This window comes from Carassius auratus, chromosome 30, assembly GCF_003368295.1.
Source record: "Carassius auratus strain Wakin chromosome 30, ASM336829v1, whole genome shotgun sequence".
Taxonomy (NCBI): domain Eukaryota; kingdom Metazoa; phylum Chordata; class Actinopteri; order Cypriniformes; family Cyprinidae; genus Carassius; species Carassius auratus.
The window spans coordinates 2,950,088-2,964,382 of NC_039272.1; the positions used below are offsets into that span (position 1 = coordinate 2,950,088).

The window sequence follows — 14,295 nt, forward strand, 5'->3', positions numbered from 1 at the left end:
GTGATCCTGCCATGCATATAAAATGAATAATAACACAATTAATTTGAATGGACCCTTGCATATAATGGAGCACAAACTGCATAAGGGAGTATAAAACAGAATAAATAAATAAATAAACGAAATATGTACTTAAAATCCAATAAGATTAAAACGTAAAAAGTGTGTATTGTATAGTTTTCGAAATGCTTAACTCACGATGTTTGTTATGCATGCACTGGATATTTTGTTTAGGTCTACCATCGATGCTTTATTTATATTTCGTTTGGTTTACACGACGCTATAGCGATTACGTAATAAGAGCTCATCGAAATACAAATAGCCCCCCTCGTGGTTTGTCCCTATTTGGAGTTACAATAACAGTACCCCAGCAGCGCGCGCCCACGCACGCGCGTTCCGCCTGCCGCAGATAGGTGGCGCTCGCGCAGTCTATTTTGAAGGCAGGCGATTGGAGCACAGCGCGGGGGTGAGGACGCCCGCCGTCAGCATACACGCTGCCCTACTCAACCATTAACCTGTCAATTCAACGCATAGCAAGCTTTTTTGAGCACAAAATCGAGGTGAATATCCAGGACGCTCTTGCTCGCCGAATTGAGGACGATTTTTAATTCTTAAAGAAGTGTGTCCGAGTCCGAGACGGGAAGACATGGCCACGACTACATGTACGCGCTTCACGGACGAATATCAGCTGTACGAGGAGCTGGGCAAGTGAGTATCACGAGGTTCTAGGTTGTGCATGTGTCCTGCATGGAGATTGCATTATGATATTTGGGCAGGGGAAGCGAACTGACAGCAAACGCGAGGCGTGGTGGTGCCCCGATAAGCGTGCTGTCACCGAGGGAGGAGATAGACACGCTCAAGTCCTGCCAAGATCCGCTGACCAGCACTCAGTCCTGCTAATAGGATTTCAAAACAACCCACTTACCGCAGATGCAGCAAACATTGATAAGTGCAACGCCCCTGAAGCTGCTATTTCATGATCGGATGTAAAAGTAAACATGCAGGTGCAAAATTCAGTGTGCATTTGGGTTGCGTTTGGCATTTCCACAAAACCAAAGGGACAATTTTTGGACATTTAGATTTATATAAAATCTGAATGCTTAATAAATAAGCTTACAATGGTGTATGATTTGTTAGGAAAATATTTGGCCAAGATACAATTATTTGAAAATCTGGAATCTGATGGTGCAAAAATTAAATAAATATTGAGAAAATCCCCTTTAAAGTTGTCCAAATGACGTCCTTTGCAATATTATAAATCAAAGATTAAGTTTTGATATTTTTAAGGTTGGAAATGTACAACGTATTTGCATGGAAAATGATCTTTACTTATCCTAATGATGTTTTTGGCATAAAAGAAAAATCAATGTATACAGTGTATTTTTGCCTTTTGCTACAAAGTATTCCTGTGTAACTTATGGCTGGTTTTGTGCTTTTGTGCTCACGTATAGCGATGTCCGAAATGTGAACTAATCGTTGATTCGGATCCTTTGAAGGACTCGGTTGATCCGGTTCACAAAACCATTCTGTATAATTGGTTCACGAATCTGACTGAATCGGTTCGAGAGACTCTCGAATGAACTCTCAGGTGTTGTATGCATTTAGGCTGAACCTATAGAATATTTGCTTTTTTTAGGAGAACTTTATTTCAGTAGCAAGGATATTAACAAATAAGACCATAAGATAAGAAATAAGATGCTTCTTGACTGGTTCATCTCAGATTCGATAAGATTCAGAATGGGGGGAAAAAGTTTTTACCCAAGAGGTGTTAATGAATTAGAATTTTAGGATTGCAAATGATATTTAGACTGTAAGTAACCTTTAAGAGCTAAACCACTTTGATTTTAGCAAGTGGTGAGATATTAAAGGTTTTTGAGCTCCTAATATTTTGCGCTGTTATGGCCTGATGGAATCATTGAATTGTTATTTTGAATCGGTTCTTTGAAAAGAACTGTTTGGAAAAAACCAATTCGCGTTAGGAACTCTTTCGCAAAAAAGACTATTACTATAAAAACTGCTACTAGTATGATGGCACTATTTCATATTCTTAATTATTACTTAAAATCATTCTTTGTAAGAACCAAAAATAATGCCTTGATAACCATGAGACATTGTTTATGTGTAGAAATATTAATCTGGGTTTGGTCAGTCAGTGCTTTATATGCATAGCTGTCTGGTTTTGACCATCTGTTTAGTTTAAGTTTTTTAAAACTGGGATTAAATGTAGAGGTCAAGTCAATTCCCTCTGGAAATCAAGTATTACAGGAGCAATGAATGGTGAGACCTCTGACAGCACATTGTAGTCCAGAATCGCATGTCGTCCCATTAATGCAGGGAGAGGTGGTTGTAGAGAAGGAGCTGGAGTCTTTGTGTCTCACACACACACACTCACAGTTCTTATAAATCACTTTAATAGACACCAAGGGCTTTAACTGGCCTGACAAAAAATAGGCCCTACTGAAGAGCACTTACGGCTGACTGTGTTTTGTTAAACACTGCCCAGAGACGACCCTTGACATGATTGGCAGTGGTTTTGTTGATTTGGGTATTTTTTGATGCCACAAGTTTTATTGTCCAGCACTGTGTTCATTTACTCGCTAACAACCCATGATCCAGTGCTTTCAGTGTCTTAGAGAAGCTTGGTTCCCAACAAATTCAGCTCCATCTCTGCAGCTGCTCTAAACAAATGTGTATTGAGAAGCACTTATAATGGCTATTGTCAACAAAAGAGAAGCTTTAATGGCTCCCTGGAGTTTCCTGCCAAAAAGTAATGCTTGATAGCTTCACATTTGAAAAGAAACATTAAATATCATTAAATATTCATTTTGATGAATATTTACTACTGCTACTATTTTTTACTAACTTAAAATAATAAGAAATATTTTTACAAATATTTTACAAATAAAACTATTGTAATTTCTAATATTATTATTGTAATAAATTTTTTTTAATGAATTCTTATTGTTATTAATATGGATATTTCAATCACGGATATTATAAGAAAAAAAAGCAATTAGATTTATTCCTTACAAATCCTTCAGTCCTACCTGCGTAGAGTTTCAGCTTATTTGTGCAATACTGGCTGTTTGAATTTGATTAAATTTCATGTATGATAAACATAAGATGAGTGTAAAAACAGGCAAACTTCATCTGCATCACAGTGTTCGCATTATTGCGTAAATGTAGATTTTGCAAAGATGTTGTTTTAGGCCGGGGCGTCTTTCTCACCATATGGTTTTCTAACTCGGCATAAGTTGTGAAAACCTATTAAACATGACAAACCTACTCTACTGTTTTAAACCTATAACACAAACCCTGTTGAGTATAATTTATTAATACAGGTTTCCAGAATTAGCACTTGTTTAAGTGGCATCAGGCTTCACAGTCAAACAGCCACTACTGCAAAAGAGTCTGACGGTGTGATGTAGGGATGTTTGCGATTAATAAATAATCTTACGTTTTTACCATAGGGGGCCATTATCTCGCTCTCTTTGCTTCTCTTGATTTCCTCCTGAAATGTTAAAAACAATCACCAAACACACTGCCAGGGTTTTAGGCAGTCTGTCTGATGTTTTTAATTTTCATTTTCATTCAACAGAAACTTCCCTGTTAACATGTAGAGCTGTTATGGCTTTACATGTTATGTTATGTTGCTATTATACTGTCACGACTTTATACTTGAAGTCTCAATGAATTTGTGTTTTTCCCAGGGGAGCGTTTTCAGTGGTGCGACGATGTGTGAAGTTGAGCACGGGCCAAGAATACGCCGCCAAAATCATCAACACCAAAAAACTCTCCGCAAGAGGTTAGTCAATTCCTGAAGATGTTCTGAAATAAAGTTTTTTTTTTCGTAACAATGTAACATACAATTTTAAAACTAACATACAACATGAACATGTGAAACATAGTCATTTAAAGTTGCAATGTTACTGAAGTAACGAAAGATAATTTCTTCTTTATTGTGACATACTTCCAAGTCAACCGGATTATTTAAAAATAAAAATTTTATTATTGGATCTTGGTTTTATCCATTAATTATGACAGTACAATTTAAAAAGATGTTATTTTTTTTTTATTATGAAACATGCATGAATTGTTCACAGTATACATTTAAAAATAAAAAATCGTATTATTGGAACTTGATTTTATCCATTAATTATGACATTGCGATTTAAAAAGATTTTTAAAAAATGTAATATGAAACATGCATGAATTGTTCACAGTAAGTTAATTAAGATGCATTTAGAAAATGTCCATTTCATTCCAAGTTCACTGTGTGCAGAGATAGATGGTAGATGGTAATAGCATAGTAAACGAAATGATTAGAATAACCATTAGGAATTTCACTGTTATAATATATATTTGTTTTAACAGTTTTCAAAATGTAAACCAAGAGTGCATAAGTATTTGATATTAATTTATATAATAAATAGCCTATTATAAATCAGCACAATAGATGAGGTAAAATAAACCATGTGCATGAATCGAAATTCTGTTGCTTTGTGTTTATTGATCAAAGTGCAATGACTGGAAAGCAAAAATAAATTTAATAAATGACAACAATCAATTTAGGCAAAAATAATTTTTATCATTATACAGCATGAGGAAAATGTAACTAAGCTTTCATTGACTAAATCTAGACTAAAATTTGACTAAACAAAAACAGTACAACATTGACTAAACATAATAACTCGTGTACATTTGACACAAGACTAATTTGGAAAGACTATGATTAAGACTAAATAAAAAATAGTTTACAAAATTAACACTAGGCCTACATAGTACTTGTATATGTAGTAAGGTACTGAAAAATTAAAAATTTCATGTATTGTAGTATTTAAGTCAAAGGAGACCATGGTACCATTTCCAAAAAAAAAACATGTTAGGATTCCTTTTTGAATTCTTAGAAATTCAATAACAGAACACTCAAACTTCCACAACTTGCTCATAACTATATTTAAATCTGCTTCCATGGTTACTGTCAGAGCCAGTAGCAGATCCAAAGACCATGGCACCAATGAAATGGAAGAAAGAGATTTTCAGTTTTTACGGCATCCCGCTGTTGAGGGGTGTAAATCGTTTTTATGCCCTTCTGTCCTCCCTCTTGAAACTTGAAGCCAGCAGTTGCTTTGCCAAAGTGTCATCCTCATCATGTCCCCTCGGCTGTGTGGTCATTGTGGTGAGAATGTGTAATGTGGAGAACAAGCACTTGACATGTATTTGATTCCACAAGTACTGAAAACCATTTTAAAATAGGCCCAACAGCACTCTAAATACAGCCTGTGTGGAGAGACACGCTGCTTTCTGATTGCGTGGTCAGAGGAAATCAAATTAAGGTTGGGAATGTAGAGTTGTAAAATTAGTCTTTTAGTTGTTAACATTGATGCAGACAAGACTGGCCATTATAAAACCTGTCAAGATTATGTCCTGGTCATATTTTCTTTTGTGTGTGTGTGTGACATGAATTCATATACACTTCGGTCTGAAAGGGTCAATATGATTATTTTTCATGCTTTTGAAGGCTGCTGTTACTCGATTAAAAACACAGTAAAAACAGTGATATTATTACAAATTTAAAATGTTTTATATTTATATTAAATATATTAATATATATTAATATTTTAATATAGGCCTATATAATATACAGTAATATACAGCTTTTTTTCTCTTTTTTTGTTTTTCCACTAAAAATCTTTTTATCTGCACTGTTTGTTCACTTCACTGGTTTGCACTCTATCGGCCATGTGCCTTGCACTGCTTTATTTAACTTTATTTGTATTTTTATAATGCCTTTTTTTACATGCCCTTATTGTATAGTTGTATCTTATATTTTATATTTGATCTAGATTTTTAGGCTCTACTGTTAGTGTTATCTTTATGCACCAAGGGTCTAAGAGTAATGCAGTTTCAATTCTCTGTATGTATGTACCGTACATGTGGAAGAATTGACAATAAAGCAGACTTGACTTGACTTAATTCCTGTAATGCAAAGCTGAATTTTCACCAGCCATTTCTCCAGTCTTCAGTGTCACATGGTCCTTCAGAAATCATTCTCATATGCTGATTTGGTGTTGAAAAAACAATTGTTTTCAGTGTTAACACATTCGTGACAGGTTTCATGAGCTTCAGCCTAGCCTTTTTCTTTTATTGTAGCTTTGTATTATTGTACTTTTTTGTCACGAAAAGCAAATATAGGATGATCAATGTTTAGTGTTCAAATTGACATTTATTTGACACAATATAGCATTGCGGTGGTACGTGTAGATTAGGAGTGACTGTCTTTAGGGTGAGAGTTAATCTGAGGAGAGAGAAACAATATGATCTGTCAAGGGGTCTGAGGGAGGGTGGGCATGAGAGATGGAATGTGACCTAGATATACAGAAAGGGAAAGAGTGAGAGAGAGCAGGAATCAACATGAATGACTGTTTGAAAGAAAGACGTAAAGAGAGGGCTGACGGCGAAAGCACCTTTGACACTTAGCAGCATTGTGTGTGTGTGTTTGTTTTGTGTGTGTGTGTGTGTATGCGCGCACATGTGAAAGAGAGGCATAGTTATGTGCCTGGAGCACGGGACTCTTATCTGAACCAGAGAGATGGTCATGACCCTGGCAGAATGCACAAATAAGTTCATGAGACGTGATTTGTAGTTACCATAGACTGTAAAAAAAGGTGGATGATATGTCTCCAATTCCTTCCACTATAGAAAAGTGAACCCAAAGCATCTAAGTACGGCCGCTGCCATTTTGAGTAAATTACATAGCTTGGAGCTGGAGTCTGCGCAGTAGAGACTCGCTTGGAGCCAGAGTAAGCGGAGCAGAGACCCGTTTGGAGCCATAGTCCGCGGAGTAGAGACCCGTTTGGAGCCGGAGTCTGCGGAGTAGAGACCCGTTTGGAGCCGGAAGTCCGTGGAGTAGAGACCCGTTTGGAGCCATAGTCCGCGGAGTAGAGACCCGTTTGGAGCCGGAGTCCGCGGAGTAGAGACCCGTTTGGAGCCATAGTCCGCGGAGTAGAGACCCGTTTGGAGCCATAGTCCGCGAAGTAGAGACCCGTTTGGAGCCGGAAGTCCGCGGAGTAGAGACCCGTTTGGAGCCATAGTCCGCGGAGTAGAGACCCGTTTGGAGCCATAGTCCGCGGAGTAGAGACCCGTTTGGAGCCATAGTCCGCGGAGTAGAGACCCGTTTGGAGCCGGAGTCCGCGGAGTAGAGACCCGTTTGGAGCCGGAAGTCCGCGGAGTAGAGACCCGTTTGGAGCCATAGTCCGCGGAGTAGAGACCCGTTTGGAGCCATAGTCCGCGGAGTAGAGACCCGTTTGGAGCCTGAAGTCCGCGGAGTAGAGACCCGTTTGGAGCCGGAGTCTGCAGAGTAGAGACCCGTTTGGAGCCGGAAGTCCGCGGAGTAGAGACCCGTTTGGAGCCGGAGTCGGCGGAGTAGAGACCCGTTTGGAGCCGGAGTCCGCGGAGTAGAGACCCGTTGGAGCCGGAGTCCGCGGAGTAGAATAGTGTTAATAGTGTGACGTGTCCAATGTGTCTTGAAAGTTGTGATGTAACACAAGTAATGACAGACATTTTCTTCCAAATTGTGATGTACAAAACTGAAACCAATTATGGAAAAGAAAAAAATTTGACAATGTATTGGTTTAGTCCATCAGTGCTTGACTTGAATGGAGGCAGAATGGCTGGATTGTAAAAGTGGGTGGAGTTTAAGGGGACTCAATGATTGGCCAAATCATTCAAAGTAAGATCAATAACAAGCATTTAGAAAATTTCCATTTCATGAACTGTTTGTTTTTGTTCATTTTGAAAATATGTAGTTTTGCACAAGCATAAACCACCAAAATCTTTAACAAGCAATACATGGTTTTCAACTCAAAATCAATATTTTGTCTTGGAAATGAAGTGTGTGGTGGTTTAAGGGTATTATTATTTAAATGTGGTATAGGCAGGGAAGTCATTAGCTAGAGCAGAGCTCGTTGGCACTCTAATGTTGCGACAGCTTCAGGAGTATGTGTATAACTCCGAGAATGCCCAGCAGCTGAGCTTAAGGTCAACGCACATCAGTGTCAGCGACAGACAAAGGGGCGGGATTCCAGACCCGGCCAACAGCCAATCAAGAAGACTGTCTCTGTGTTAGGGTTAGTAAGAGTAAGACAAGGCAGCGCCAAGCCATTAAATCTCAAAATATGACAAGACTGAGAATAGGGACAATAAAATATTGAACAATAGGCAAAAATGGGATATGATCAAATGAAAAAAAAAAAAAAAAGCAACTTTTGAATACAGGCTAATTGGCTCATCACACAGAACTCCACACGTGTGACTTGGTGACCTTGAGTGTCAGTTGAAAGAAATGTTGTTTTACAGAGGTCAGATGGTGATTTATGTTTGGGTTTGCTTGCATACAGTGTTGTTTAACTACTGATCCACTGGAGGGTATGCATTATACAGTGACTCCCCAAAAAAGTATTTGGACATTTAAGGTACACACATTTTTTACTGTATTTTTATAATGTCTTGCATAACAAAAGATCAAAATAAGTGTGATTGATCTTAAAGACAGCAAAGGCACACTTTACAAGCGAAAATAAGTTTGAATAGATAAAACAATATGTATCCATGTATCCAACCTAGTTTTTCTTGTAAATATCATATTTATAAATGTGACCCTGGAGCCTTAGTAGCCTTCAGTTGCTGGGGTATATTTGTAACAATAGCCAAAGAAACATTGTGTGGGTCAAAATGATCGACTTTTCTTTTATGCCAAAAATCATTAGGATATTAAGTAAAGGTCATGTTTCATGAAGATATTTAGTAAATTTCCAACCATAAATATATGAAAATGTAATTTTTGATTAGTAGATGCATCACTAAAAATTAATTTGCACAACTTCAAAGGTGAAATTCTTTTTTTCTTTTTTTTTTACCTTCAGATTTTAGATTTTCAAATAGTTGTATCTTGGCCAAATATTGTGAGATCCTAATAAATAATACGTCAATTTAAAGCTTATTTATTCTATTTTAAAATATTGACAAACAAGACTAGTTTTGTGATCTAGGTTCACATAAATATATATTTAAGTGATATTAAAAATGAGCAAATGAAATATTAATATTTATTATGGCATTTGAATGTTCAAACAGTGGAACATGTTTTCATGACCGTATCCTTACTGGTTGGATTGTGTCGTGAATTCTTGTGAATTCAAACTTTCTCTTACTTACACATTTTTTAATTACAAAACAGTGGTGAAGTTTTGCAAACCTAATTGTTCAGTATTACAGTTTTCCAGCGTTTATTATTATTCTTGCATCTACATTAGGTGATTGTAGTGAATTTACTCACATCAGCTGAACTTCCAGTTGTGTTGATAATTATATGCTCTCTTCTTAAATCGCTGATGTCGCCTTCGGCTGTGTCTGTCTTTAATGAAAGCTGATTTTTAATTGCATGTGTTGCTGTTGGATTAATTTTTTTCCTGAGGCATTACCTGTGTTGCTATCAGTTTGATGAAACATTAGATACCCTTCAAGAGCATGAATCATAAATCTTAAGAAACATGTTTTGTATCGCCCTAATCCTTCTTGGGCATGATGGGGTTTTAGTGCTGTCTCTGTTGATTTTAAAGAAGGGAGCATTTACTCCACTCTTATAGTAGCTCATCATCATTAGGATCATCAACATTATTATTGTAATTAACAGCCTAGACAATGTGTTATCTGTCCAGATGGGCCAGTTGGGTGCTCTTATATAACCATGTCCTATAATTGAGAGCTTTGTTGATATAGATATATGAGACGTAGATATAGACACATAGAGGGCTGAGTTCAGGCTGAGATGACTTTTCAGTAGAAATTTAGGTTGGATATTAGTATGGTTTTCACCATCTGAACTTTAAATTTAAACTGGAGTAAATGTGAAGGTGTACATCTAAACATTGTGTTGAGTCTCTATCTAGCCAGCCCTAATTTTTGGCTGCACTGACCCTTTTATTGGGACTGAATGAGATCTAGGACGTTGATTTAGCGCAAATGTGACAAGCTTATGGTTTGTGATTTGCTGCCTCATCTCATGTTGTTGTGCCAAATGCTCAACACTCGACAAATGAAATAATGATAGTGTAATTATAAGGCATAATGGCATATCAGGTTTTTGATTTCATTGCCAATGGAAATAAGGCCTGTAACTCTACACTGGAGCTACTGTATGACCACCAATGTGATGGCTAATGTGATGTGATAGTTATTTTGAACATGGTTTATTCATAGTCTACCCCAAATTTTACTTGTGATTACTTTACTCTTTTTTTTTTACCGTGTTTATTTTTGCTTATTTTTATATTTCGATAACATTTTGCTGATCTCAATGTTTTTTATTTATAATGATTTTTATTGTAACAAATGACAAAATGATTTGTAATTTGTACTTAACACTTTCTATCTTTCTGGTTTGTTAATTAAAAGCTGATATTACCATTTCATTTAAAAGCTAAGATTATATTTTATTTTATTTTATGCATGTTTATTTTTGCATATTTTTATATTTAGATCAGATTTAGCAGATCTCAAAATTATTATCATTTAATACTTGAAATTGTAAATTTGTGATAATTAAATTCCCATTACCAAAATATAAAATAAGTATTATTTGCAAATACTTATTTCTTTTTTAGCAATTTACTGTATTAGTATGTGTAACCAAGTGTAAAAGAATGCTTAGCAATATTGGCCAGGATTTTAATATTAATCTGTCCTTACTTTTGGGCATTTTTTATTTTTATTTTTTGGTAGCTTAAATCAAATCATTCAGTGCCTTATAATTTGTACTTTTAACACTTTCTGTGTTTCAGACCATCAGAAGCTGGAACGAGAAGCTCGAATCTGTCGTTTGCTGAAACACCCCAATATCGGTGAGCTATTTACCTCCACCAATTATAATCAGAAATAATATCTATATTATTAAAGTGTATTTAAACTCTGAATGGATCATCGCCAGTCGATTATTCTCATCCTTTCAGCTCAGGAGAATGTTGTGTGATTTTTGTCTAATCTCAATTCTCTGTTCTTGTTTTAGTTCGTCTGCATGACAGTATATCAGAGGAGGGCTTCCACTACCTGCTGTTTGATTTGTAAGTGTCAGTGTACTTCCTGTCAGAATGTTCCTCCATTTTCTGTCAAATTAGCTTTGACGTGAGGAACAGTGTAGCCTAAAATGATTCATCCTTCATATGCTACAGTATGTGGCTCTGAAGCCTTTTATCAGCATGCTGTTTTTCTGCACTGTTAAACGAATAGTTCACGCAAAAATAAATAAGACTGTCATCATCTGCTCACTCTCACATCACTGTACCAATGCAAAAGGAGTCATGTTGCATTCAAGTCATGTTTGAATGCTTGTATTTATGAGTGCACAAATTGTTATTGATCATAGTATGTTGTAATTGCTAATGTAAATTTTTTAATATAGTTTTGCGTGCTGGTGTTGAAAACCAGTGATCAAATTTGCCAGAAATTTGCGGAGACAGACTTGAATTTGGCAGCAGAAGCATGGTAAAGTGTCAATTGCACTTCTAAAACTCCTTTGTTCTTCATTTTTTTATTGTACTAGATACATTAAAGCTTGTACTGAATCATTGACAGAAAGCAGTGTATATAACAAAATTGACTAACACATTTATTTTATTCTGACCAAAATTGCTTGAACATCTCATCATAATTATGATTTTTCAAACTTATACTGTAAGTAGGAATTGACCAAGATTAATTTAAAACATCTAATTGTTGTACAGGCTGTAGTTTTCTGAATAAAAGTTAATATTATATGCTTTTAGAGTGTTTACGAAAATTTTAAACCAGCTTTAATTTAGATTTCTTTCAGTTTTCAATTTCATTTTAGTTTTAGTATTTTTTTCTAATTTTTATTTCAGTTTAGACCTTTTTAAAGTTAAATAAGTAGTCTTAAATAAGAATAACAACACTGCTGCGCTGTATTCAAAGTCTTCAAGAGCCATGTAATGTGTTTTTTAAGTATTTTCCCACACCGTCCCTTTAAGAATACATGGGCTTCATGAGTTGTAATTCATAAAACTAATACATATTGATAAACACATTGCTATCAGATTGACAATAACCAAAAACATTCAATGCCTCCCCAAAAGCATGCCATCTTAAAATCCTTCCCCTCGGTTTTCACAGTTCTAGCTTTCCGTTGAATTTATTCTCATCTCCATGGAAACAGAGCTCTTGGAAGGGACGTGCACTAGAACAGGAATTCTGTTTGAGTTAGCAAATAGCCGGGCTGAACTTCCTGTGTTTTAGGGTGACTGGAGGTGAACTGTTTGAAGACATTGTAGCCAGAGAGTACTACAGCGAAGCAGATGCCAGGTAAGAATGGTTAACGTTTCTCCGTGCCTCTCTTCTGCCCTTTCTTCTCCTCTCTCATTGGCCCTAGCTTGTCGCACCCGTCACCATCACATACACATTCACTGTGAGTTTGTTTTGCATTCGATGATTTCCCACAGTGCAACACGCAAATCTCACTCTGCGTCCATCACACACACTAGGGTGAAACATGGCCTGGAAAGTTGGCACGACAGAACTGGACACTAAGATCATTTGAGGAAATGAACTGTATGCTGTTGTGTGTAGTTTAGGTGCTTTGTTCAACAGTATACAGTTCTAGAGTGATGCTGTTATGTGTTTAGTCTCTCTGTCTATGTATATGTCTTCTCTTGTTTGTTTTTTTTCCACTGATCTATCATGCATCGTCTCTTTCCCTCTCATATACACAGTAGACCATCCTGTACAGGTCTCGTTCTATGCTGTATGAGTGTGTGCTTGTTACCAGGGTTTACAGTATGCAGTCAAAGGTGTTAGTCCTAAGCATTAACACCCCTGCGGTCCAGCCCAAATATGCAGTTCCACATAATGACTCGCGCTGACTTCCTGTGGGTGTGTGTACCATGTTCGCTTTGACCTGCTCTCTTGCGGAGTTTTTTGACCCAGTGCTTGTTCCTTGGTATCGTTCGTGTGGGGAGGTGTGGTTTAGTAGTTAAAGGTCTGGTCTGCTAACTGAAAGTTAGAGATGAGACGATCCAAAAACATGATTTTGCTCTTGACATTTAACCTATTTTTTCTTTTAGGTAAGTGTATGTGTGTCATTTGACTAAATAAGAAGTATACATAGTATATCTCAGTATATAGTATATCTATATAGCATATAAATGTCAGTATGTAGATCAATAATAATAAAAAAAAAAAAATTGTTTTATGTGTGTGTTTATAATAATCTCTCCAAGGCTGCATTTATTTTATAAAAAAAAAAAAAAAAAGAAATGTTTTGAAATATTTTTACAATCTATAAGTGCAATTTATTTCTATGATGCCAATGTTGTGTTTCCAGCATCATTCCTCCAGTCTTCAGTGTCACATGATTCTTCAGAAATCATTCTAATATGCTGATTTGCTGACTTAGTGTTTGTGAAAGCCATTTTTACAGGATTCTTTGAAAAATAAGTAGGAATTTAAAGTAATTTTTGCATCAGTGTGAAATCTTTGTAATTGTTGATCAATTGAATGCATCTTTGCTAATAAAAGTATAAATTTTTTTAATTAACTGAACCCAAAATTTTGAACGGTAGTGTAAACAAAAACAAAAAAACTAAGTATATGTATAACATAACTACCTAAATGACAGTTTAGGTAAAACGGAGAAGAAAGCTTTTTGTAATTTAAGTACTGATTTGGTCAACTATTTGGTGCAAACAAGTACTTGACTAGTCGATTATTTGTGCACGCATCTATTACTAGTGTCTGATTGGATTTCATGATGGTCTTGATTGTTATCAAGTTTGCAGGTTCAATTTCAAGTGTGTTAACCACAGATACTGAGCTTCACTGTCTTGGTTCATCACCACTATTAAAGTTGAGCAGTGTGCTCTTGTTCTCACGACCCAGCTGATAGTTACAATGTTTCACTTTAGCTGAGCATTCACTAAAGGGCAGTTTACGCCCTTGTCATGCTCTTGCACAATGCTTTTATACTGTAATTACTGCAATTACATGTAGCATATTGCACAGGGGCTCTTATAATAGGTGTGTGTATATGCATGTGTATGTGAGGTTATCACAGCACAAAATGAAATTTCAATAACACTTAATGTAAAGCCTTTGTGCATTATAAAAGTAATCGAAATGCATTAATTATGCACCTTATAATGCATTGTACAATCTCATGAATAATTGTAACCACAGTTAATACATTGTAACGCTTATCAATTAATTGTAACAATGCATTTTAAATTTGGT

At 36.1% G+C, this 14,295-nt stretch overlaps 1 protein-coding gene across 34 annotated transcripts in view; it reads left to right on the plus strand.

Annotated features, from left to right (window-relative positions):
- The first annotated feature begins 409 nt into the window (after positions 1 to 409).
- The window catches only part of LOC113048876 (calcium/calmodulin-dependent protein kinase type II subunit beta-like), a 55,830-nt gene continuing 41,944 nt past the window's right edge, over positions 410 to 14,295 (plus strand). For 12 of the 34 annotated variants that reach the window (XM_026210797.1, XM_026210805.1, XM_026210803.1 and 9 more), the window contains exons 1-5: positions 410 to 705; positions 3,708 to 3,802; positions 10,839 to 10,898; positions 11,063 to 11,117; positions 12,307 to 12,372. In XM_026210797.1, coding sequence (XP_026066582.1) covers positions 644 to 705; positions 3,708 to 3,802; positions 10,839 to 10,898; positions 11,063 to 11,117; positions 12,307 to 12,372 — 338 coding nt within the window. In that variant the 5' untranslated portion in view covers positions 410 to 643. The remainder of the gene's footprint in view (positions 706 to 3,707; positions 3,803 to 10,838; positions 10,899 to 11,062; positions 11,118 to 12,306; positions 12,373 to 14,295) is intronic. The other 22 variants (XM_026210815.1, XM_026210823.1, XM_026210816.1 and 19 more) reach the window with 3 other exon arrangements.